The sequence below is a fragment of the Amia ocellicauda genome, chromosome 23 (genome assembly GCF_036373705.1).
Source record: "Amia ocellicauda isolate fAmiCal2 chromosome 23, fAmiCal2.hap1, whole genome shotgun sequence".
Classification (NCBI taxonomy): domain Eukaryota; kingdom Metazoa; phylum Chordata; class Actinopteri; order Amiiformes; family Amiidae; genus Amia; species Amia ocellicauda.
The window spans coordinates 19692408-19718080 of NC_089872.1; the positions used below are offsets into that span (position 1 = coordinate 19692408).

The 25673-nt window shown below is 45.9% G+C and overlaps 1 protein-coding gene across 1 annotated transcript; it reads left to right on the forward strand.

Moving 5' to 3' along the window:
• The first annotated feature begins 1010 nt into the window (after nt 1–1010).
• pkdcca (protein kinase domain containing, cytoplasmic a) lies at nt 1011–24832 on the forward strand. The gene is made up of 7 exons (XM_066696733.1): nt 1011–2254; nt 10509–10631; nt 14892–15163; nt 15301–15380; nt 16602–16709; nt 21622–21795; nt 23032–24832. Exons 1-7 carry the CDS (start codon nt 1505–1507, stop codon nt 23115–23117), a joined length of 1593 nt encoding a protein of 530 aa, XP_066552830.1. The 5' UTR covers nt 1011–1504; the 3' UTR covers nt 23118–24832.
• Nucleotides 24833–25673: the final 841 nt, after the last annotated feature.

Consider the following 25673-nt stretch of genomic DNA (forward strand, 5'->3'; position numbering starts at 1 on the left):
GCGCTGAATACAATTAATACCGGTTTCATGCTCAATTTATGGAGATGGTAATATGCATGCAAATCTTTGGCCACAGGTCAATTATTGGAAAATGTGCCCGTATTATGCGCTACCGCTAACGTACAGGAAAATCAATCTGTGCAATAAACAATCACGTACAATCAATAACTTCTCTCATTAGTCAACACGGGTGAAATATGTGTATTAAAAATGTAAATGAATAATGTGGCACGGATCGGTAAATGTACACGGCAGATTACATCCAACACAAACGCCGTGGGCTGATACGAGCATTTCTGATCTTACAGTGGAAACAGCGCCGGTCAAGCGCTTTATAAATCACGACCCTTAACGCGTAAAACCCCCCGAGTGGGGCGACGCAAACGTGTGCATATCAATTTCATTTGATTTATAGGCCACATACGACCCCTGCGTGTATGAACAGAGATTTGAAAAAAATAAAACGTATTAACAAGAACAGTAACAAATAAAAAGGTTGCATATTCATATTGTGCACGTATCGCAGGCGACATCCACATACATTGACATGTAACGCCTTCAGTATCTAAATCCTTCTTTGTGTGTCGGTTGTATGTTGTTTTCATGCAGACCCTGATGTCTCCATCTCATTTTAAACTGCTGAATAATTTCCTACAAATCAAAACACTTACGCTGGTTTTAATAACCCAACACCCAACATACAATTTGTATTAATTCACACAATTGCAATCAGACTTTCGGAGAGTTTCGCAAGAATGTCTCCCTTTTCACTGCATTGTCATCGGCCCCATGAATGATTAATATTATTTATTTTGGCTACGTCCCCAAGCAGCACACAATGAACATGTAAACTGCCGCACAGCAGGAGCACGACGCCGCTGGGTTGCGCTGGAGGCGTATGCCAACACACCTCTGCGCCCCCAGTGCCACCCATGCAATGCCACCCCCTGCCAACTGCGTCCATTGTGCACCTTGTGCGCCAGTGCAGTTGTACACATGCCAGGTCTGCGCAGAGCAGGAGAGCCGCCCCCTCGCCCTGCACAGGAGCCCCCCATCGGCTCTCCGGGAGATGTGGTTCCCGAGGCAGTGCGTCTGCGCCGACGTGCACACAGCCGGGCCGAGGAAAGAGCTGGGGGGCCGGGGGCTGCGATAGGCTGCGGACGGGCTTTCTGCTGTACATCAGCTGACGTCACCGGTGTGCAGCCGCTCAAGGGCTTTCAGAGACGGGGGGGTTTGGCGAAAGCGCCTGTCCTGGAGCCGGAGCAGCGGAGTGCGCACTCGGGCAGCGGGAGGCGAGCGTCCCAGGAGCAGAGCCGTGCATGGGCTGCACCCTGGACCTGCGTGGCTTCTTCGCTCTCAGACACAAGATGAAGACCTGACCCCCTGTCACGGCACCGGGACCCTGCCCTGCTGTCAGAAAGAGCCCGTTTCATTGCACAACACAAGCCCAGCCAGCGGTTACAGCTGCCGGGGCTACAGAGAAGAAACGACGTATCCCCTGCCGATGCGCATATTGGTCACGATGAAGAGGAGGAAGATCGCCGTGGCGGCCGGGTTTTGCTTCTCCTTCTTCCTGGGCACCCTGATGAATCTGCTCTTCATCCCGGGCTTTGATCACCACCAGAACAACAGCGACCGGGTGCACCGCTTCTACCGGGAGCAGCAGCTCCACATGCGGGAGCCCGTCGGCGGGGCTGGTGCCTACGTGCGCACAGAGCCCCCCACCAGCGGCCACCAACTGGATCTCCTGCAGCAGATCCGGGAGAGGCACGACGAGGTTCTCCGGTACCGGCAACCTGGGGCACCCTGGCCGGGGACTGGGAACCCCGTCCGCCCGCTGGAGAGGCGGCGGCTGATGGACCTGGCGCAGCGCAGCTCTTCGGAGCAAAATAAAGGAGGCGAGAAGAGCAGCCACCTGGATCTGCGCCGCCGGACCTCCCTGTACGAGAAAGCCCAGATCGACTTCGACATGCACATGAGCCATGCCAACAGCACCCTGCTCCTGGGCTGCAGCAGCATCGACAACGTCACCGGCGTGCAGTACCTGGGCTCGGGCTACACCAAGGCGGTGTACAAGGCGGCGGTGAACAGCACTTTGTCCGTGGCTTTGAAATCCGTGGATTTCGGGGGGCACGACATGGACAACTGTGTGAAGAGATTCGCCGCGCCGGGAGACTGCTACAGACTGGCGTCCTACAAGATTGTCAAAGAGATGACCCTGATGCAGAGGCTGCGACACCCCAACATCCTGCAGGTACCGTGCGCCCCTTTATCCGAGATGATCCAAAAGGTTCTCCTGGTGGGCACCATCTGTCATGCCCATCACATCCCCATCCCACGTTGCGTTATGCTTCCCCTGAGCTGTGCCCAAAAAACACATTTTCAGCTATTGTTCTCGTTTCTTTTAATTTCTCGCATATGTGTGCGTCATTGCCAGTTATCGACGAGCGTGTTCATTGCACATTACTGTCTCTTTATATGCATTTAATTTCACCTTTACATGCCCTGCTCTGTGGCCGATGAACAATAAAAGCAACACGATGAAAAGGACACAGTTTGACAGATGCCTGTCAGTTGAACGCACTGTGGCGTGTATCAGGACGGTGCACATGATTAACCGACACCTCCCGCTGTTACAGTTGACGCAGTGCGTGTTAGAATTGACACACAATGTTAACCATTAGCGCCGAAGTGTGTCTTCGCCCTGTTGCATTGGCACAAGTGTTCATGTCTTTGCACACGACTGCCTGGATTTCGGACAGTAACGTTTAGACTTGCTAATGCGTTTGGATATTTAGATGCATCGTCGTCTCCCAGTGCTGGTTCTGCACAATTTAAATCAGTATCCGCACACATTGATATCATTCATGTTGCTCTTTTCTGGCCGTCACGATGCCGGCCGTGTGTATTAGCTCGGGTCCGGGGGAAATCACAATCAACCTCTGCAAACGGCAGGAGGAAGCATGCAAACGCTGTTAAACACTTTTAATAACATTGTAAAAGATTGATCAAGTAAATGTCATCTAAGCACGGGCTAATCTACAGAAACGCGGAAGGGGAAAAAAAAAGAAAAAAAAAACCCACTAGATCCTAGAAAGTGCATTATTTTCCTATTTTTTAATTTGATTTTCCTTGCTGAACTGGGCCTATTATGACCCCGGGTCACAGGAAAAAAGCAGCTCAACCGTTTAAATGCGTGCAAACAACAGTATTGCATTCTTCTTTGTTCTTGGATTTATCAGAATACATTTATACAAATAACATTTGATTCTATCACCAATAGAATTGAATCTAAATAAATACCACATTTTATTATTTATTGTACATTGCATGCTCAAGCTTAACGTATAGACACACAATTCAAATACATGAAACTAACGGCAATCACAGCACATCTGGCAATTAAAATCTATTAATCTTCGGTAACCTTACAAATAAATGCATTAAAAATAAATTAAACATAGTGGAGTATCTGTTCATATCTAATTAGGAGTCCTGGCCAAACAAACGCTTTCGGGGTCTCTAATGGTTAGAAATTGGACTATTTGGAATTAATTGTAATTTCGGTACAAAGGTTTCCTTCAAACACAGACCATAAACGCATGAGAAAATGTAGACAAATATATTGGTCCTGTCAGCACTAAGTAAGTAAATGTGACAATGATCTGCAATAGGGGGGATATATGATGTGTGTACACTAAAGCACATTTTACATATAATTCACCGGTTTAGGTTTGTAGCATAAATTGATGTTAACAGTCGCAGGAAAGCACTTTGAAACGCATGTGCAAAGGTCACTCGTTTGACATCGGTTACTCTGTAGGGTTAAACAATATGACATGGAAATCATGATATACATTTCATATGTAAATAAATACAAATTAAATGATAAATAACAGATACGCGAATCGCCACGTCCCTCTCATTTGCAGGTGCAGTGGACAATCATTGCATTATTTTAATCCGCAATTTAAGTTAAACATCTTTCTGAGTGCATGCAAATGGCAAACTTGTACTTCTCAAAATAAAGGTTTGATTTGTGTGTGTTACCGTTAATTATTAATTAAGAAACCTGATTACTAGCAATGACGAATAAACAAGCTCAAAGCTTGGGACGTAATATAAGGCACAGGGCGAGCTGTTTGCCTTGACAGCCTTAAAAAGGTACCGGCCTGGTAAAGACTGTTAATGTACCGTAACAGCTTCATTTATTATACGACTTTCTAAAGATGATAAAACACTGAATCAGTTGAACGCGTTATTTTAGCAGTGACTTGTAGCAGCACATCATGGCGTTTGCGCAGGACAGGCCTGAGGATTTGCTTGATTTAAATGCAACACACACAGCCTATATTTATATAGAACATATATCTTTTAATTCCCGTCTTTCTTGTTCTAACACACATATTATTATTATTATTATTATTATTATTATTATTATTATTATTATTATTATTTTCTATATATATCTGTCTGTGGGGATTTTTTTTTTTAATTGAATGTCAGAAAGTGCTGTTTAGAGACACAACCTAAAAACACAAGCAATTAGACAACGTCAAAGGGTTGTTATTAATGTTATTTAAAATACACAAAACACATTTACACAAAGTAAAACTCACCAAATTAAAACAGAAAGGATGATTTTTTTTTCCCTTTTCCCTGGAGAAAACTCAGGTCAGGGGGCAATGCGCTCTTTTTACCCCTGAGTATGTGGGAGCTGAGCTACAGGAGGCATGGGGGGAGGCATGTATTTATTTTACACCAGTAATTCTGTCTGAATTCGTACCAATATTATTGTTATTAGTCGTCGTATTTTGGCCACGGTTCTGTTGTATTTTACAGGTCTCTAATTAAAATGAATGTTCAAATAAAATACTCTCTGTGCTGCAGGTCTGTAATAAACAGGCCAATTGGGAATTGCAAACCTGCCCCCGGACTCCCCTTGGGTTAGCTAATAAAAAAATCCCCTTCTCCTGGATTATATGGGATATATTGTAAATGTGCTGTGAGCAAGTGAGGGACACCCTTCAGAATAGTGCCATCTAACACAAAGCAGCACAACATAGTCAGACATTTGCTTAATTTGATTTTTAAAAATGCTTTTTTCATTTTCTTTTTGTGTTTTGATCCATTTCACCCACCACCTCTACGCTGTGAACCACAGCGCACACAGGCTTGATAAAAGCATCCCTAGCTGCACACCATTAATTGTGTAGAGTAGCAAAATAAAATAGTCATTTAAAAAGGGTAAACTTGTTTTCACTATTCCTCTCACAACAGGACTGGCTTCATATTGAAACCAAACTAGTAAAATGTATAAATGCAAAGATATAAAAGCAGAAAATAGATATGAATGGTGGGCGATGTGTAAATAATGACACATCATGCTACACTTTCTTCAAGAGATCAATTTGTCAGCCGAGTACAGCACACCTGTCGTACGAATACATGATGGATATTTGGAGTTGGCCGCGCTGGTCTGGTCTGCACTCTCTCTCCTCCTTCCCGTGACTCAGAGTGTGAACAAGACAAGTTCTTGTAAACGAAGGCAGGCCTGCGCTGATCTGGCAGCCAGATAACGAGGCCTGAACCCGTCGGCTGCCGAGGCATGGGGTGAACAAATCTGTTTGGGGAAAGCCAGCGCCGCGACCCCGAGCCGGCCGTCCTCTGAGCCGCACAACGTCCCACTGTGCCTCTCGCCGGCCAGATTAGGCCCCGTCGCAGAAACGAAAGAAAGAAAGAAAAGAAAGAAAGAGAAAACGCATTGTTCGTTCTCAAGTGAAAGAAGAACCTCAACGGAAAGGCATTTTAAGTGTAAAGATAGTGTCGTCCGTAAGAGCAGTACATTTATAATCCTAGTAAGCAATCACTGTGTTGGGTTTGTTGTCGTTTTCTTGGGTAGCATTTATACAGAGAATGGTGTTGTTTTCAATGCAAGACAAACGTCCAAATCCTTCTATTATAAATATTAAATATTAAAAATAGCTGGATAAGGGCGTCTGCCAAGAAATAATAATAATAATAATAATAATAATAATAATAAACAGCTTTTTTTTCTTCATTTTTCTTTGCATTTGGTCTTTTTTTAGGAAATGTTCATGCTGTTACAGTGCGATTTATGTTTCTCTGGCTTTTGCTGCCCTTTGGACTTTCCTTTCTGTCCCGCAAATTTGGAAATCCAATTATGGCGTCTGTGTGATAATAAATAACCAGGCTGTGTTAATGAAAAACCGCTGAGCCCTTGATGTGTGGGACTGAAGGCCACTCTGGGGTGGCAGATGAAGGTAGCCAATAGGCACAATTAAGGCAGGGTTAACACTTTTAACCCCGATCTTCAACGGGAAGGAAGCTGGGAAAAAATAAATACACCCAAAAAAAGTAGGATCACCTTTCCTGCCCATGCTTAATCACTTTTTATGTCAAAGCGTTCAGGGTTTAGTCACTGTTTAGACTTCACAACAACAACAATTTTCCAAGATCAATTCAAGGTTAAAGTCTGTTTTTTTTTCGCCCTCTCTGTACATTAAACCCTGGCTCACTGCTGGAGTAAACGCCAACCATGCAGAACTATTTATCCGCACAAAACATCTGAAACCTAAACATTTGTTTAGGCCTATGTTCCTGTTTCGTAGCGTTGGAAGTAGTTTAAAAGAAAGAAAGGGATCCGATCTGAGCACTGCTGAACACAGAGGCCGGCGCCCCTCGATAATGTGATGGCACTGCCCGCCTGACTGGGCCTTGAGTGTTTGTTATTGAAGTATGAAGTGTCAGCTTGTCTCCCCTCTCCCGCGCTGGAACCAGGTTTCTGTTTTCGCCGCTCCTTCCAGATCTGCACAAACTCTTTCAAACTCTGGACACGCAATAATACAAACAAGATCAGTGCCACGAATATTTCAGCATCCGACATCAACAGACAAATTGATTCGGTCTCATACAGACTACACTTTAAAATCTCTCTCTCTATATTTCTCCCCCCCCACTCTCTCTCTCTCTCTCTCTCTCTCTCTCAGTTCATTGATAAATATATATATAACAAAAAAATTAAGCATTGAAGCTTTTTTCTCATCCATATATTAAATACTGGACTTTACAATATTTATATTCTAAGTTCTCCGTAAATGCAATGTAATAGGGAGTAGGGAGACAGGGCGGTATAGTTGACAGTAATGCCAATCATTTATATTATTTTCATGTCATTCCGTTCGTGTGTTAATAAAGGCACAATCTATAATGTACAGGCGATGTTAAAGGGCTTGTTACAGTATTATTTCGTGTACATTTCTCTCTGATGAATGCTAGCAGCTGTATGGCGTTCAATCAACGCCAGCATTTGGAAGCACGGCCTGTTCTCGTTTATAGACCCTTTCACGGTAACACATTATTTGAGAGCTAAATTTGGATTTAAAATAAAATAAGTCCATTTTATAGACTTGTTCTCATTCTGGCCTTTCTGGGAAAGAAATCGGGGGGGAAAAAAATCCTGCTGTTAATCCGAAGTGCTCCGCTATTAACTTACGGGGGAGTTTGTACGGCGTCACTCTGGCCAACTTTGATTTTCTGCTCTGAACAAACACGTCCGTTTCTATTCCCATTTTGATTTCCTGCCAGAACCTCCTCATTAAAAAGCGCCTCGGGGTAACAGTCAGAGTACCTTGCCACGGGTTTATTTATGTATTAATAATGTCAGACACATCAATGGTCTTGTACAGTGCTGGTTTGTTAGTGTACAACACGGCGCACAGATGTTCGGTGAATATCGATGGGCTGTTTCGTTGGGGTGTTGTGCGCCCAGGGCTCCTGGCTTTTACTCTTCCTCACTGTACTTCTGAGTTATCATTCTGCCTTCCTTGTGTAGCCGTATTTCACCTCCCCTGTACTGCCTGTAGCCTGGAGGTGACTCATGCTTTCCTCGTCACGATGAGGGATTTTGCCAGGGATTGTCTACTGCGGTACATACCTTTATGAAATGTACATTTTTCACACTTACCTCACCTCAGTTAATTTTCTCGTTTTTTGTGTTTTCCCTGTGCAGCATAATTACAATTTCACATTTACTAGCACCCTCCCCCCCGTGCTGTGAATCGTCAAAGTCGCTGACGCACAATCAAATAAACAATTATAGAATAATTGCCGAAAGGAGAAAGGTGGGCTGTGTTTTGCTCAATCTTCGCACATCTGGCCTCTTGCACTGTCATTAAAATCGGCAGAGATTTTCTCTTCTTAAGTGCTGTTTATAAATAAGCAGCCGAAAAATCCCTGCCTGTGGTCGGGATTTCAAGTGGGAGATGTACAAGCGGCCCTGAGCTTTACCAACAACATGCAGTAAATTAAAAATAAAGCAGACGTTCCCTTCTGCTGCACTGCCACTGAAATGAAACTCGTCTGACTTGAATGGGGAGTTTGTTACCGGACGATAAAGCGAGGAGTGGGGAGGCTGGGGGTCCCCATCTCTGGGCAGAAACATGGGACACATGCAGCCCTGCTGGTGCGAGGCTGTGGTGTATAATAAAACGGCAGCCTCTTCAGTATGTCCTGATGTAACCTGTGAGTAGTGTAGAGGCAGTGTTAGACAGCTGCAGCATCCCACCTCCCCTGGCCGGCCCTGACCGCAGTCCCCCGGCTCGCTGCCAGCCTGCTGCCCCGCATTTAATTACTCTCAGCCCACAGCCTTGGCAGCACGGTTTCTGCTCCGAAAAAAATATAAAACAACAATCGTCTAATTGCCATCTTCTGGCTGCTCTGGTCACCTGGCTAGGACAGACTCCCAGCCAGGTGACAGTCACTTCGAGGTCAGACAAGTGGTCCTGTGTCCTCCTTAGCTGTAAACCAGTTCATTACCTCATGATGGCATTGAAGCAATCTGCACATCTGTTCGCATTGCATCATGGGATCACGTTTGACTGTATTTTCTCTGCACCCCAGACAAGACAATAATATAATATGAATATTATCCTTTATTTCTGTTTTGCTTATTGCAATCCCGTCACACACATATATACTCGCTGAGAGCTGACTTCCTGTCCTGATGTGGCACAGCAATCGCTGCTATATATATATACTGTACAGCATTTCCCCCGCCATGCAATCAATTATATTTTAATCACACTTTTAACATTAGGTGGTTAGTTTCAGAAAGCACACGGACGGCCCAATAAATTGCTTTAACCCGCTTTGTGTTGCATTGCATCTTCATACACCAATGCAACGCCCAAATAAATATAAAAAACACCATACATTTAAAAATAACAACAGCAACAACGGTGCTTTCAGAGAGGAGCGAAACCCCAACAGATGTCTCCACAGAGTCAATTAACAAACACAGATACTTGGGCTGTGGTGAAATGACACAATACTATAGTAAACACACATCACTTATTTCATTTTCATTCAGCTTGCATACCAGATAACACTACATTATACTTTACAATGATGGGCAACAATGTTTATGTTATTCATATTAGTGGGATTCATATATTTTTGCTGTAGGATTCATACATGCATACATTAGGAGTTGCTGTCCATTACTGTAAATTTGTTACCAGTACAAAATGTATAACTATACCACCAACTACTACTACTGCGAGTAATAATATTCAATTTTGAATTCCCATGATATATTTCTTCTTCTGCGTCTTCTGTAAAGCCTCCCCATTAGCATAGAGCTCAGCCATTATACCATCTGCAGCTCTTGAAGTGGTGGTGTCCACTAATTGAATTTTCCTTTGCCTGGAATAGGCAGTAATGCGATATCTCTATCAAGGGATCCTTTGTTATTCTCTCTGCTTAAAATTCTCATCTCTTTCCACATTTACCAGCGATTCTGGCAAAATTAGTTTATTGGTTGCACTCGGTTGCCAGGACGTAAACAGAGAAAGCAAATTAAAGTATAGAGACAGGCTTAAACCACCACTGGCAGAGACATACTTTAGAGCCCAGATACACTGCCCCGCCACAGGTCCGTTCGCACACAGACGTTTTTATAAATAGAAATGTATATTTAGCACGGCAAAGTAACGACAACAACAACAACAACAACAAGCGAGCGAGAGAGAGAGAGAGAGAGAGAATGTAGTTCGTTACAGAGTGAAGGACCAAAACTGACCTCGAAGCACGACAGAGTAGACCAGAGATTGACTAAAAGAGTGCGAGAGGAATCATTCTTGTTCAAACAGTGGACGGAAGTGACGGAAGGCTGTGTAGTTATTAAACAGTTGGACGCAGTGTTGCTCTTTAGCGGAGAAGGTGGGAATTGGTCTTTTAAGCCAGGGACTGTCCTCTGTGGTCCTCTGTGGATTGGAGCGATTGCTGTGCCACATCAGGACAGGAAGTCAGCTCTCAGCGAGTGTCTTTGCTGGACTTCTCCTTTATTGGCAGTTCCACCCCGGCCTAATTTCAATTCTCATTCCGTCTTTTTAGTTTTTAAGCAATCGTGACAGTGGTGTTTCTGCACCAGGTGGCTGTAGTTACCGAACGGTTCGCTGACCGCTGCCCCGTTCTTGTCCCCACAGCTGTACGGCTACTGTTACCACGAGAGCAATGACGTCAGCGACACCCTAACGGCCATCACCGAGCTGGGCAGTCCTCTGGAGATGATCCAGCTGCTGCAGACGTCCTGGGAGGAGAGGTTCAGAGTGAGTACTCCTGTCAGCCCAAACAACCTCTGGTCTGGGTTGTGCAGGGTGTTGTTCTCTTTACTTCCACTACATTTCTTTTTTTCATGGCCCCTAGTCACTTTTTGTGTTTTTTTTATATATGTATATTTGTCCCTTTGTGTTTTCACCGTATCCTCTGCTGCTTATGTCTGTCAATTTTCCTTTTTGTGTTTAAATACATTTTTCTTCTACTGTCTCTACACTTCTGTGTCTGCCAGGCGACTGCCCTGCCTGATGTCTCATCCCCACACCCTGGTTGAACCCAATCTCTCCCACACAACACTCAAACATCACACTTGAACACAAATGTGACAATGCAAATCACAGAAATTACAGGTTTGCAGAGATGCCACCGAAATCTCACACGGGACGGAGTGCATTTGAGTCTTAAGTGCCAAGGGCGTAGGCAGGCGGACACAGTGACAATGCTTGTGTACAGGTTCCGTAATTTGGGGGGAGGAGAGACTTGTATTCAGTTACCCGCTCTTTAGAAATGCCCTTTATGCCGAGGTTTTAAACCCCGTCTTTGTCAGCAGGGCCCTGTCAGGGAAGGTGAGGGGAAGGGCGGTGGGAGTGAGGGCCAGGACAATTCAGGCATCTCGAACAAAGACTGTGGCCCCAAACATGCCACTTGAAAAGAAACAAACGATGTGTAAAAAATTAGTTTTTCCCCCTCTTTTCATTGTAAATAGTTTAGACACACGCACACACATATACTTTCTAATTTATGTCTTTAATGACCATCTTTGGCACTGATGATAGGGTGTGGGGTGCAATGATAAAGAAAGGAAAAGCAGAAAAGCTGTTCGTGATGTATATAACCTTTGACATCTCGCCATGAAAGTGACACCCCTCTGTGATTATACAGCGAGATGATTTAGTGACATTAAGAGGGCATTACTTAATTTATGAGCAGCACCTGACAGGACACGTTTAGAGAACCACGTGGAGGAGACAGGAAGTGGAGGATCAAGCGTGAGTCAACCAGTCAGTTTCTAGGGCACTCCGAGTATGGAGTGGGGAGACGGGAAAGTGTGGAATAATCTCGCTGTGGAAGTCAGGGTTGTCCACTCGGCGTCGGGCAGTCAGACCGTGGAGCATCCTAAGCAGCGTGATGAGGCAGCAGGAAGGGCAGGCGGGTTCCTGGCTTGGGCCGCCGTTCTGCCGCGCTGCCCGTGGAAAGAGTCCTGCTTCCTCACCGCAGACGGCAACAAATATGAGTTCCAGTGCTGATCTTTATCGGCGCTCAGCCCCCTGTAATTATTTCCTATTGCTTCCTGTGGCCTGGGAGTGTCCCACTGTCGGGAGGATGAAATCATTACGGCACATAAATCTCTGAGCTGGGGTCTTCGGGGGAGCTGCGCTCTCTCCGTGGGGCAGGGACAGGCCCGGCACGGCGCTGTCTGGCAAGAGCAAAGATTTATACGGCACGGGATTTGAGCTGCCGTGGGGTGCCAGCGCTGCTAGTGTATTTCATTTCACCGGGCACAGAGACATCTAGGGTAACATATCGCTCTGTCTAAGTGGTCAAGGTTATACAGATGGACGGAAATATGAACTCTTCTGCTGGTAAATGAGCCGTGTGAGGATAAAATAATATCGACCCGGACATAAATCTTTACTGGAATGCAGTCCAACGTGGGATTACAGCTCGAGTCTTGCTGTTTGGCTTTATTGAGAAATATATCAGCTAGGATTCCTTTGTTTTGTATCGAACACCTTTTTTCTTAGATTGGATTGAGTGGATTGGATTGCCAAAGCTGCCAATTCAGGCTGATGCCATTTTAGTGTATTACAGGAGGACCACTTTATCTCGGCTGTAAACTAAATGGGAGAAAGGTGGTGGGGTGGGGGGGTGTCAAAATTTGCGATGGCTCAAACATCTTGACCTCACGGTGGAAGGGTCGTTTGACTGGTTGGCGGTTTTATTGAACGCTCTGCTTTTCTTGTTGCTGACGAAACGCCGCGGGGAAAAACAAATTAAAGGAAGGTCTGACTTTGAGCCTGAAAGGTTTCACTTCATGGAGTGTGAAACCGAATTGGTCTCGTTTTCTAAATGTCCCTCCTTGTGTCTGACTGGGGCTATTCCAAGGAGCCCCCCCGCCCCCCCGTCCATCCGTGCCTCGTTCAAACGCTTCACCGACATTTGCAATTCATATGAGGCATTAATAGACCCCAGGGATCGGCTCTGTGAATCTAGTGAATTTCAAATAGCCTACTTAGGTCTGCAGCCATTTCCTATGTGCGTTGACGTGCACTTTCATATCTAACCACCTCTGGGCCGATACCCCAGCGTCCCGTTTCATTGTGCCCGAGAACCAGCAGACAGGCGATTCATATTTGTCTGAGTTATAAATGGAGTTCTTTCTCTCTCCCTCTCTCTTTATTTATTCAGTGATTTCTTTAATACGGTTAGCATATTTTATAAAGGAACAGGCGCGCTATAAGTCTGTCGGTACTGACACCCAAGTTTAATGATTTTACAGACCACATGACTCAAGCTGTGAAAATAATCACATAAAAAGAAGGGAGTGTCAGGCATTCGTCTAAAATGCTAAAAATGGACGTTGCTGCTTTAGGTGCAATATAAAATATACTGCCTTTATGAAAACTTGACTTAAAGAAACCCACACTTACACTGTCTTATTATATTTGAAGTAAAGCCCTGGTCCAACACAGGTTGTGTTTGGGATCAGTGCAGGATTATGTCTGTCAGGAAGTGTTTGACACAAGCTCCCGTTCACTATTTATATGATTTTCTTCCCCATCGAGAAGAGTCCCACACAACAGATCTTCAGTCGTGATATCCCATCCCATCTTGGCCCATTATGCCGGTGATGAAATGCCTTCACACAGGCTTCCCCACGCCTAGGCACGGCAGCACGGTGATTGAGCTGACATCCCCTCCTCCTCCCCTGACCTCTCGCCGTCTTTGTGCAGGCCCAGTACATTAAAAAGCAGCTTTTTGTCTCCTCTAAAGGGTGAATCATGTTCTGTTCCTTTAAAGGAGGATTCCCCTCCACCGCCCTCCTTTCTCCAACCGCAGATATTTGTCATTCTCGATGTGCCAAGTCTTGAGACCCTTTGCTTCGCAGACACAATAGGAACAGGCTTAATCCAAACAGCGAAACACGGAGTGGCGGCCCGCGTCTGTGATATTGGGGGGGGATGCTCCAGGGCGACCCATTCACAAGCCAACAAGGAGCTGCCAAGCTTAATTAGAAGAAGACAAAATGGGATTGTTCGGGGGAAACAAAGGAGAAGGGAGCATTGTGCTGGCAGGGGGGAGGTCAGGGCAGCAGCACCAGGGGCTGATAATGGCAGTGTAGTCGAGGGGACGGAGCTGGGGAGAGGGGGACAGCTTCATCTACCAATAAGAGGAGAGTTTGTGGATCAGGGAAAAGAGGATAAGAACATAAGAACATGAGAAAGTGTCCAATCGAGAGGAGGCCATTCGCCCCATCGTACTCGTTTGGTGTCCATTAATAACTAAGTGATCCAAGGATCCTATCCAGTCTGTTTTTAAATGTTCCCAAATTGTCTCTTCAGCCACATCGCTGGGGAGTTTGTTCAGATTGTGACGCCTCTCTGTGTGAAGAAGTGTCTCCTGTTTTCTGTCTTGAATGCCCTTAAACAGGACCCAGAGGAAAATATCAGTTTGAATTTAGGGACCTTAAGGTTCATAGTGCATGTTGCAGTACGGCCAAGAAACGCAGCCCGGGGTGTATCCCTGAACCCATCACCCATAGCCATAGACTGTCCGTGGAGACGGGCGCCAGCTGGACTTGTGACAGTGTTATCGCCACACCTCTCAGTTGTGTAAATTCAGCCACTGCTCTGCCTGCGGTCTGCTACCCATATATAGTGCTTTCAACGTGACGCACTTTAATATGTGCACCAATCGCCAAGAATAAGACAGATGTTGAGAGTCTCTTGCCAGGCCTACGTGTCTCTCTTGCATTCCAAGATGGCCGCCATCAATTATCAATTATCCCAATGTGTCTTAGATTCTTTGTGCATGAGTGAGACAATTACTTGTCTGAGCATTAAAACATCCCAACTGGCCTGATCCAAACTGCGCAGTTCTCTTTCTCTCTCGGCCATTTTTGCTTTCACTGTAGTCGGTCTAAAGCCGGTGCTGTAGTTATCTAAGTGCTCCCAAAATCCTTATCGCTGTCCGGCCGTCTGTGTCGGTGCACTCGAAGCCTGCCACACACTAATCCGCTTCTCTCCTTACAGATCTGCCTCAGTCTGGTGCGTCTCCTCCACTACCTGGCCCACTCCCCGCTGGGCTCAGTCACGCTGCTGGATTTCCGGCCGCGCCAGTTCGTCCTGGTGGACGGCGAGCTGAAGGTGACGGACCTGGATGACGCCAGCACCGACGAGACGCCCTGCTCCTCCAGCCGCGACTGCTTCATGGAGTTCCCCGCCCGCAACTTCACCCTGCCCTGCTCCGGTCGGGGCCGCTGCGTCCGCATCAACGAGAAGAGGAACCTCTACAACGCGTACCGGTGAGCCTGGGAGTGATGGGACACCGGGGAGCAGGTTACTGCAGGGGGCGATGCCGTTATAGGGTAGATTCCCACAGATAGGTGTGTGAAAAAGCAGACAATGACACAGCTGCCTCTCCCTGTTTTTTCTTTTCCAGGTTCTTCTTCACATACCTGCTCCCTCACAGTGCTCCCACAACCCTCAGACCACTGCTGGACAAGATAGTCAACTCCACAGGTGGGACCACGACACTGACGTTTTTGACAGACCTATTTTGACAGACCTGCTTGGCTTGATGTCCTGGGATCTCTGTGCTGCTTTAAATGTGCTGTATTCATCCAGTGCTTTCGAATAACTAGTTTCCATAATCTGCTGAGGAATATTCAGTTTATATTCAGATAGACTCGGCCTGGAGTCAGATATAAAGCACAGTTGGCTCCTTTATCACACAATCCAAGCAATGAACTCTCCTCGTGTCCCCTGAAGCTTTCTCCACTGTCAGCAGAGCAGTGTACTGCACTTAACTCTAATTATTGCTCACAAAATGTATTTGTTGGTTTTAATTAGCATGGTTTTTGAAGAGGGGCTGTTTTTTTTCATGAGCAGAAGACTGGATGGTTGGTTTTGTTAGACAGAGAAAAACTAAATAACAAACAAACAAAACACACAAAATCGGTATTGCCAATATCTATCGATCGTGTCTCGGCTGCTGTCCTGTAGAGGCAGTGAGGGCTTCACAAGGACCTGCCCCCTCCCTCTCTCAGGGGTTTCAGACTCCTCTGACGACGAGCCCCTGACTCCTGGGAGATCGGGTTGCAGCAGCCCTCCACTATCTCTGTCATCTGCAGGAGTTGGACACGTTCCACACCGCAGAGCAGACCGGCATTTCTCAATTCTCCTTTTTGTATTTTCCCCATTGCGTTTCTCTGCAGTATCAGCGCAGTCATCGGGCAGATGGTATTTCAGACAGCATTTGAAATCTGCTCTTATGGGACACAACTGCCCGTGAAGGAGCTGGGTCTGCTCTCCGGGGGGGGGTGGACTGACTGCGATGGTATATAGTCCCCACGAGGGAGCTCACAGAGAGGGTTGTTATCGGTTTCCCTTTCCTCCAAAGAGAGAGAACGCCGCCTTCCTAAGTTAGTCGGGCCCTAACCTACTCGGATTTTACTCCACTGCTCAATGGCAGAGATCAGCCCAACTTATCCTGTCAGCAATACATGTGAAAGAGACTTTGAGACCCAACCAAGGGATCCCATTGGTGCTATTCAGGGTGGAAACGGTGAGCAATACACTGAGCTCCTGGAAAGAAAGTTTTGGTCTAATCCCCCTCAATATTCGCTGTCACTTACGTCCCCCTCTCCACATTCAGACGCACACTGTATTCGATTGTCCGCTTCGTCCAGCTTGGGCCAGGTTTCTCTCATGCTAAGGTGCGTTGTGTTACTGTCTGTCTAGGAGAGCTTCTCTGGGGGATCAACGAGACTCTTGCCCAACTGGAGAATGTCCTGCATCTCTACAGGAATGGCCTCTACCTGCAGAACAACACACAGACCCCCAAAGCTGGTAAGATCCTCGGCTTTGGACACCTGCACTGACAAAGACTGACATTTCAGATTAATATTACTGGTAGTAGAAGTATTAACAAACTAGTCTGACATGCCCTTGGATTTTTAAAGGCTCAACATCTCAGACTAGACCAACTCAAATGTGTTTATAAGAGGACGCTTGAATAACATTTTATTGAAAGCTGGCCTCTATCATCGGCTCTTCAGCTGCCGTAGAACATGTCATCATTACCTCGCTCAGGAGAAGACATGCCTCTCATAAAACCGGTGCCACTTAAGGCAGATCGATCTGCTCTGAGGCAACAGGGTGCTGCGCGTTAAAGATCTTGAAGTTAAGTCTTAAGCCCTTGATTTACGTCCAAGGGATAAAAAAAAAAAATACCCCTGAGGCCCACGAATACAAAGAAACAAATCCTTAACCTGCTTTTGTGCTCAAGAGAAACAACCTTATCCTTCGCAGGGCTTCCATAGCGTGCAAGTGTTTTTGTGTGTGTTTTTTTTTTAAATTATTTTCTGGTTCTCACACAATGGGTTCTGGTCAAACCTCCATTAAACCATTAAAGGTGATCAATGAGAACCCGCCCATCACCTTGTGATTGTTTGGCAGGCTGTTGCGGTGTAACAACGTGTGTTTTTGTCGTGCCTGCTACTCTGAAATTAAAGGATTGTGTCCCGAGAGTGTCAGATTAGCTGCTTTGTCGTTCGACATGCCTACAGAGGGAAAGCTGAGACTCGGTCTTTCCAAGTCCGACAGGAAGAGGTTGGAATAGTATTGGCCAGCCGGTGCACTTTTGTCACCTGAGAGTCGAGCCTTTGATATGTTTTAACAGCGGTGTATCTTAGCAAAGGCACAGAAAGTGTGGTAAAGCTTAGTAACTGGGGTAAAGGATTGGTAACCATAGAACTGGGCAGTAAGCCTTGATATAATCCATAGTGACCCTCAAGCAAGCAAAGTGAATGCAGAGCATAGGAGTGAGAGACACAAGAAGACATGAACTGTAAACGCACCATGTGTATTTACCGTGGTAAGCTTTTAATGAGGGGATATACTTAATTGTGAACTTGCTCCATAAGTGAGAGTGGAAGTGGAGATTTCTCTGTCTCCGGGGAAGCTCTTTGAAGGAGCGCGCTTCTCCTGAAAGGATTTTCCGAGAGGATTAAGAAAGCAGAGAGACAGGCAGCATGACCAATTTGGGATTTTGCCTCCCGTTGAAAATCGGCACGTTGCGTTTGTGTGGCATTGGCCAAAAGTTGTGGACAGGGAGCAGAAACGAAAGAAAGTTGGTAAATGATTCACAGTTGCTGTTGCGTTTGTGTTGCGATTGGTATCAGGGGCAAATCCAATTACACAAAAGGTGAATGATCGACACTTCCGGTGCAAGTCGCATTCATGTTTTTTATTAAGTAAAAAATATGTTACACTGCATTCACACTCCAGTAGACTTATGTCTGTGATTTTATATAAAGAACTAGCTTTGCAGAAACCATTATATAATACACGTCCCTCCCTCCATAGCAGTCACCTTGGAAAGTCTGCAAATCAGCTTTAAAACTAATCATTCTTACCATTACAATCTCCACACAAAACCTTTTTTCTTCTACCTCTTTTTTTTTACTCTGTATTATTTCCCTCCAGTTTACGTGATAGCGTTGCCTCGGCCGATACAGCTGTTGTCAGGAATGATACACAGAGACGGAATAAAAGGTGATTAAATGATAAAATAGATCAAGAGGCCGATAAAACAGTGGGGGGTTTAGGTTGTACAATGAGTCATATCTTGGAAAAAAGAGTAGGCTAAATCTCCGGTCTCTTTCTCTTTTCTCCTTCTTTCTCCCTCCCTTTCCCTGCCTTTCTTCTGCTCTCTCGCTCTCTCTCTGCTTCGCTGGCAGTGAAAAGCAGATGTAGACAGTTGCTGATTGATGAGGGGTTTTAGGGAGAGGTGATATGATTTTTGTTTTGTTTTTTTTAGACGTCTAAACTTGTATTAACTCATTGTGTTCCGGTTCAGTGTGTCCGCCTCCAGCCGTGTAGTCTGTTAAATATTCCCGGTCAATTCGACAACAAGCAAATTCCTACCGCTTTGGAAAAAACTGAACCCCCCCACCGAATACAGCCAGCGTAGTCTCAGCGATTCGCTTCAGTGATGGCTTTTTCAACATTAAGAGTCTGGAGTCTGTCTTCCTCCAGTCATGTTTTGAACTAAGGTTTTGTACATCTTTCTTGTACATAATGTGTGGTAAATGAATTAGTTTAAGAAACCCTTTGCAAGAAGAGAAAGCCCTGTAAAAGGATTAATTACTACAAAAGCAATAATTATTTTTTTTGTCCCCATTTACAATAGCTACCTTGATCTTCTGAACAACTGTTAACCAATCATTGTCTTTAACACTGATTGTAAAACTTCTACAGAGGGGTCACATAAAGTGTCTCCTCACTGCTGAACAATATCGCTGCCTTTCCTTCTGTTTAACTTCCCAACTGTAGAGACTCTTTAAATAGCTATGTAAACCGTCCCACAAAATCTGCTTGTTCACACACGTACGCAAGCTAGAGTCACAAAAGTCTTGACCGTGCAACATTTCAGTGGCCAAAATTATTCACCTTCCGTTGACCAGGGGGTTTAAAAAGAGAAAGGGATTTTGAAGTGAGTGTTTTTTTATTTAATCATCATTACACAAGTGTGAACGGGCTTGGCTCTTTTCAAGCAGGATTTAGGGGTAGGTTTTGTCACTTTTCCAACACCACCAGAGGCCAGCCTGACTCACGCCTCTACAGCAATACATTGTGGTCTACAGCGTCCTCTGGGCTGTGCAATAAGGCCGAGCTCAACTACAACCAGGCAGAGGAATGACTCAGTTTTAAAAGAGGTGACTCTCTGTTTTAAAACAAAGATCTGCCTGCCTCTTCAAATAAAAATTAAAGTGGAAGTCTCTTTACCAACCCCCCGCAAACCTTTAATTGAACAAAGACGCACACAAGAAGACCTTCCCCATGGCTACCAGTTCTGCTCGGTCACTCTCACTTCTCTGCGAGTGAAAGGACGCCAGACTGTCAGCCCCGACAATTTTGACAAATCGTTTTTAGTGAAACCCTGCTCTATTCCCGACTCTCGGTGCTTTTGATGTCTCCGTGCCGTCAGAGATGCACACGCAGGTGTGCCGTTTAACCGTCTTCATTTTCTCCCATTTCGCTTGGCGCCTTGTCGAGTGAAACCTGTCGACGCCACAAAATTACGAGCTGTTTATGTTCTGGCCGCACGGCCCAGCCCACAGAGCAGCCTTTGTGCGGGAGTGCCAGGGCAATTGTGGGGCGCACCGGAGACAGTTGATCCCTGTTTGAGCCATCGTGTCCAGGAAGAACCAGCAGGGGATAGGAGGGATAAATCCTTACGGACAGATGCATCCACGCAGCCCAGAAACAGCTACACACACTCACTAACGCACAAAAGAAAGAAAGGCAAAAGGACAAACTCAGACGCACACACGCATATTAAAAGACTCTATCACTATCTCTCTGCAGTCTTTCTTGCACTCGTCATTTCTGGTAAAGACTTAAACAGCATGGATGACCATAATCACGAACATTTGGGTCAAAGCAAATACTTGAGTATTAAAACAGGAAAAAAACAACTTCAAATTAACAAGAAAATTATGTGGACATGGGCTTCAGCTGACATAATGCATGTTTCTCATTGTCTGCTCTCTTTTGTATCGGCCAAATGGGAACCCATAACAATTGTCATACACGCGAACATGTCCATTCACTTACACCCCTGCACTTAACCGAACATCTGGCCAGCGAGCAAGCTGACACGACAGCGGAGTAAATCCTCCGCGGTTTATTAAAGCATGTCGTGATCTTTTTAAAGATTGGTTTCAGTGCTGTGATTATGACTGGCCTTTAGTTTACGATACACATCCCTTTCTGTCTTGTTTGCAACTTGCTGCATTAAGCTGTCAGTGCAGTACCCTCTGAAAGCATATTTACCGATTATATTATACTTATCCTGCTTAACGAGAAGTAGAAACAGAGTTGACAGACGTTATTAGGGAAGGAGGGCAGCAATGAAAGCTTTAATCCCAGAAGCCAGGGCATTTTCCCATAGGTGCTCTTCCAGGGGTCCTGGAGATCAGACCTCTTCCTTCTGCACACTTTTCTCTCTCGCCGAGTGTTGTCTCTAGTTGTCTAGCTGCCTTTGCCTGGCGTTGCCTAGCGGCCGCGGATTGCATTGTGCCTCCGACGGGACCCTTTGCGTTTACAGCCCGTGTTTAACGGTACTGCAGAATGGGGATCGCTGGCAACGACACACCGTCCGCATGTATGAGCCTTTCTCACACACAATGGCGGCGAGAGGCCTGTTTATAAGGCTCGTGTTGCTAAAACATATAATAAAACCCAATAAATTAGAGGCCAGACTACAATATCCTGTCTCTTTGTACATCTGTCGGGTGTCTAGCTGGACCTCGGCGAGTTCTCTCTGCTAGTTAATCATCAGCCTAATAAAATACAATCGCTGCGGCTTCCTTTGTTTACAGTGCAATTTTCGAATCAAGCATATCGTCTGTCCGCACAGTCCTGTAAAACCCCACGGGATCCTGTAAAAAACACACTTGCTGCTCCCGCTGATGGTGACTGCAGCGACACCAGTGGGATCCCATCCATGCTCACGTTTACAAAGTGTTCAGGGTGAAGGTTTCACACCACATGAGCTACAAAACAGATAATTTAAACACAATAACAAAGATAAATGTCTTGAAGTGTCTTTAATTGTCCCAATAAACTCAGTTTACTTTCAGTGTAATTCCAAATAGAGATCAAAATCATTCTCTGCTTGGAAAACGTAAGTGTTGGGGCTTGTTTACATACTTACTTGCTCACTCAGTGTATCCCCCGCTCTGCTTCCTTGTAGGATACAAACGTGTGATTGATACTGCCATCGCCGGGGAGAACTACCGCTGCTGGCCGTCCTATCAGCACGAGGGCTGCCTGCTGTCAGTCTTCAGTCTCCGAGAGGCCATTGGTGTGTGTGAGAGCCACGCCCAGTGCCGGGCCTTTGTGATGACCAATCAGACCACGTGGACGGGTGAGCCATCCCTCCCACACACGTCACCTCTCTCTCTGTCATTGGCGTGTGTCCCGGTGACCGTGTGGGCATTTCTCAGTCACACCTCTAAATTGTTCTTAATTGGACTGGTGATTTGAAGTTACTGAACTAGCTGTTGCTTCTTGGTTTTAAGTCAATTTTTCAAGGAATCTGCCGCGTCAGGACTGCCCTCTGTTTCCGGCACACATGCGAGGGTGTGAGGAGAAGGCTCGGCCCGGTGTCTGTGGTGCTGTGAGTGGGCAGACTAGGCACTGTGGCGGTGTTTCCCAGGGTGCATTTCTCAGCCGGTGCTGGGAGACACCCAGGGGCAGTAATGCACCCGCAGTGAAAGACAGCTCCCTAATTAAACAGGCCCTGTGCAGACGGACGGCTGCAGTAATCGCTGGCTCACTGCGGCTCATCTCTCAGCGGCCCCCCGCTCCCCCGCCGCCAGCCCAGCTCCCTCTCAGCTGCGTGGGGAAGCCTGGCACGGACACTTAATTAAACCGCACGGCTGAAAGGCAGACGTCAACGGAGCAATCGCTAATCTTTATTGAAACAGGCTCGTCTGGACCCAAACCACTTTCACATTCCTCTGTGCCGTCTCCTCCCCCTCTCCTCTCTCTGTTTTTCTCTCTCTCTCTCACTGTGTCTCCTTAATCTCTGTCTCTGACACACTTAAATTAATCCTACCAGGAGTGAGCAATTTACTTTCAAAGAGAGATAAATGAAAGATATTTTCTTTTCTAAGTCACGTGCAGCTTTTTTTCTCGCAGTACAAACTTTGATGATGATTTTGTTGCTGTCTTCACGGTGTTTGACATGCTGGTCGAGGTATCAGAAGCCCATGATTTAAAATGTATGGGAAGGAGATATTTTGCATTGATTTTAGCCGTCGTAACAACATCAAGATATTGTTGTGCTTCAGTAGTTAACAACAGAGAACAATTGTTTACGCCGAAATGATCTCAAACTACTGCTGTTATCATCCCAGTACTTGATGTTTTCCATTTTCTCTAATAGTGAGGATCAAAACAGCCAGGGAAACATGAAATAAACAAATAGAAGAAAGAAAGAAAAATAAAAAGAACAAAATCTGCAGGATACATAGACAAGGGTGTGCTTGAAGCTCAGGATTTCCTTAGCACGTCTCACTTGATGCACAGCGTTGCTGTGTATACCTGCTCATACGTCGTGAAAATCTGTGTCTGACCCTGCTCCCGTCTCCTCTCTCAGGTCACCAGCTGGTGTTCTTCAAGACCGGCTCAGCCAGCCTCGTGCCAGCACCGGGGAGGGTGACCTACCTGAAAGTGTCCGGCTGAGGACAGGGCAGCCTGGCCCGGAAAACGAGAAACAGGGGCCGGAAGATGCCCCAGGACTGCCTACCCGCTGTCTGGGACGCAGCCCCCCAGAGACGGAGAGACGGAGGGACGGAGAGAAGTGAGCAGAGAAAGGAGGAGACCTACACTCGCACTGTTGTCCAACGTGCCCGTCTCCGGCGTCTGCACGAGCAGGACCTGAACCAAAAGACCCCTGGCTAATGTGCAATACCGCCAATCGGAAAATGTGACTGTTATTCTATTTTCTGTTATTGTGATTGATTTTGTTGTAATTACGTTCTTTCAGAGCCGTCTGTTTTTGAAGTGGTGTTGTCCAACGTACGGAGTTGTGAGCCTCCCGGTCCGCGGTGTGTGGCGTCCGAGAGTTGTGTTGTCTTCTGGCGAATGGAGCCGCATTGATGCTGGGAATTCTGGGAAGGGTTACAGAAGCTCAGTATATAAATGGGAGTCCCATCTGCATCTCTAGCCATTCTCAAGCACTTATTTTGTTTACATGAAGTCGGACGTTACATAATGGTGACCTTTCTCTGAATGTTTGTTTGTAAATCTGTCTTCCTGTGCTGTGAACCTTCGATCTCAAGGACTGGGACCGTGCGCAACTTATTACCGCAGCTGCCATCTTCTTCCACCGCTGTCTTTGACCTTTTCACCCCAAATACATCCGAACTTGATTTTCTCTCAAAGAAGGCTCACGTGCAAAGCCTGCCAAACCGTACATCGTGACGGAGATGATCTGACACAGGAGGCTGGTGATGTAACCATTCCGCTGGAGCCGTTATAAATACCACAGAACAATGACGTTTGTTTCTGAAATTCAGGCATTAAAGAAACTAGTGTCGGTGGCTTTAAAATGTATTTCCGGTGCTTTGAGGTTATCATGTTATTGATGCCAAATGAAACACGGGGCTCCCAAGCCTTCAACGCAAGAGCTGTTTAAGGATTTTTAAAATACATGTTCAATTCAATTAGTTAGTTCAATTAGCAAGATTCTGCAACAGGCTTGTGAATAAGAGCTGTTCTTCAATATAGAGCAGACCTTGAAAACAACTTGTCTTTTTTGTTTTCTTGTTTTCATGCATCAAGATGTTTTCAGTCTTATTTTCAATATTGTTTTAAGAGGGTAATGATTCTCACGGGACTTGTGTCAAATGTTGTTTAGGCTTCTTCACCAAATAGTGTTTTGTTTCTATGCATTTCTGCTTCACAATACTTGTAACTCTGAGAGGAATTGGGAGTTTGTTCAGAGCGCTGTACAGCTTGACTCCTGCCTTTCAGTTCACTGTGCAGAGAATGTGCTCAATTGTGAAGAAAAGGAAGGGTTAACTCCTTCGTGTATCACCTGTCAGACCTGTCTGAGATGTTTTTTCAGGCAGCTTCCCTTGTTATAGTGTTCTCTACAACCGACCAGGTTACGAGAGGACAAATTACAGATTTAGGTTTCCCAAGGAAATTAAAACTGTCCATTCGACCAGGCGATGGATGTGGTCAGGAGTTCTTGCTTTCAGTGAAAGCACCGAAGCAAAAATAAATAAAACAAGAAGCATAAATTAAATGTCATCGCATTTTTTGTTTGTTTTCCTTTGTTGCTTGCAATACTATTTGCTGTACATAATTAAAAATGTGAATAATGATGAGAAATTGTTTATTTTTGTATGGAAAAAATAAAAAAGACACGTTGTGTGTTTTGACAGCTCAAATCCGAGATGTGTAGCGGTCTGTCTCCCGGGTCTGAAGATGTTAGGATGTTAAGATTCAGAATCACAAAGTGACATTACCCCCGTCTCACGGGCTGCGAACCGACTTCTCATGAAACACAAACTCTCCAGTGTCTCTGACAGACGCACCACCTCCCAAGTCTCGCACCAGCTCTGATCCCAGCGGGCCGTGTGCGTCCATATGAACATGACGTATTGCCACTTACACTCAATTTGTATGTCTAATTCTCCTTAAGAAATGAAAGAGTTACACTTCAAAATTTTGTTCTCTTAATGACACCATCGTTAGTGCTGTCGCAGTGGGAGCAGCTGCAGTTTTACAGAGGGAGTGTCTTCCACGTGGGAGCCCCAGCTCTGAGTGTCAGTCAGGTGTCAGGCACTGGGAGGGGGATCCGGATCAACAGTGCCGCTCGCTTTCCTCAATCAAAGCCCTTCGTCCCCGTGTCTGTCTCACTCCGCGAGTCCCACCAGAGCACAGTGACGCGGCTTCTTTTCCGCCCTGTTCTGGTCTCCTCAGTCGGCCCATTAGCACAGTGAGGTGGGACAACGAGAGCAAATTGCCCTCAAATTCTTCAAAATGTTTTCGGGGGGGATTGTAATGAAGGGAGATTAATTCCTGACTCTCACTAATGACTCCTGCGTTTCCACAGAGGCCTCGGCTCACCGACCCCCATCACCGTGCCGCTGCACGCACGATTACACTCCCTGGCCTCTGACAGACGGTTTCCAAAGAGCTGTGAAGGAAACTTAGTTATCGGCCCGGAGGAGCGGGGGAGCCGGCCGCCCTGGAAGATGTTACACATCGCGGTCGATTACGTTCAGT

Coding starts and splice junctions, on each gene's coding strand:
- pkdcca (XM_066696733.1), top strand. CDS start 1,505: ATGCGCATATTGGTCACGATGAAGAGGAGGAAGATCGCCGTGGCGGCC. Junction 10,632..14,891: donor CCTGGGAGGAGAGGTTCAGA/GTGAGTACTCCT, acceptor CTCTCCTTACAG/ATCTGCCTCAGTCTGGTGCG. Junction 16,710..21,621: donor CACACAGACCCCCAAAGCTG/GTAAGATCCTCG, acceptor GCTTCCTTGTAG/GATACAAACGTGTGATTGAT.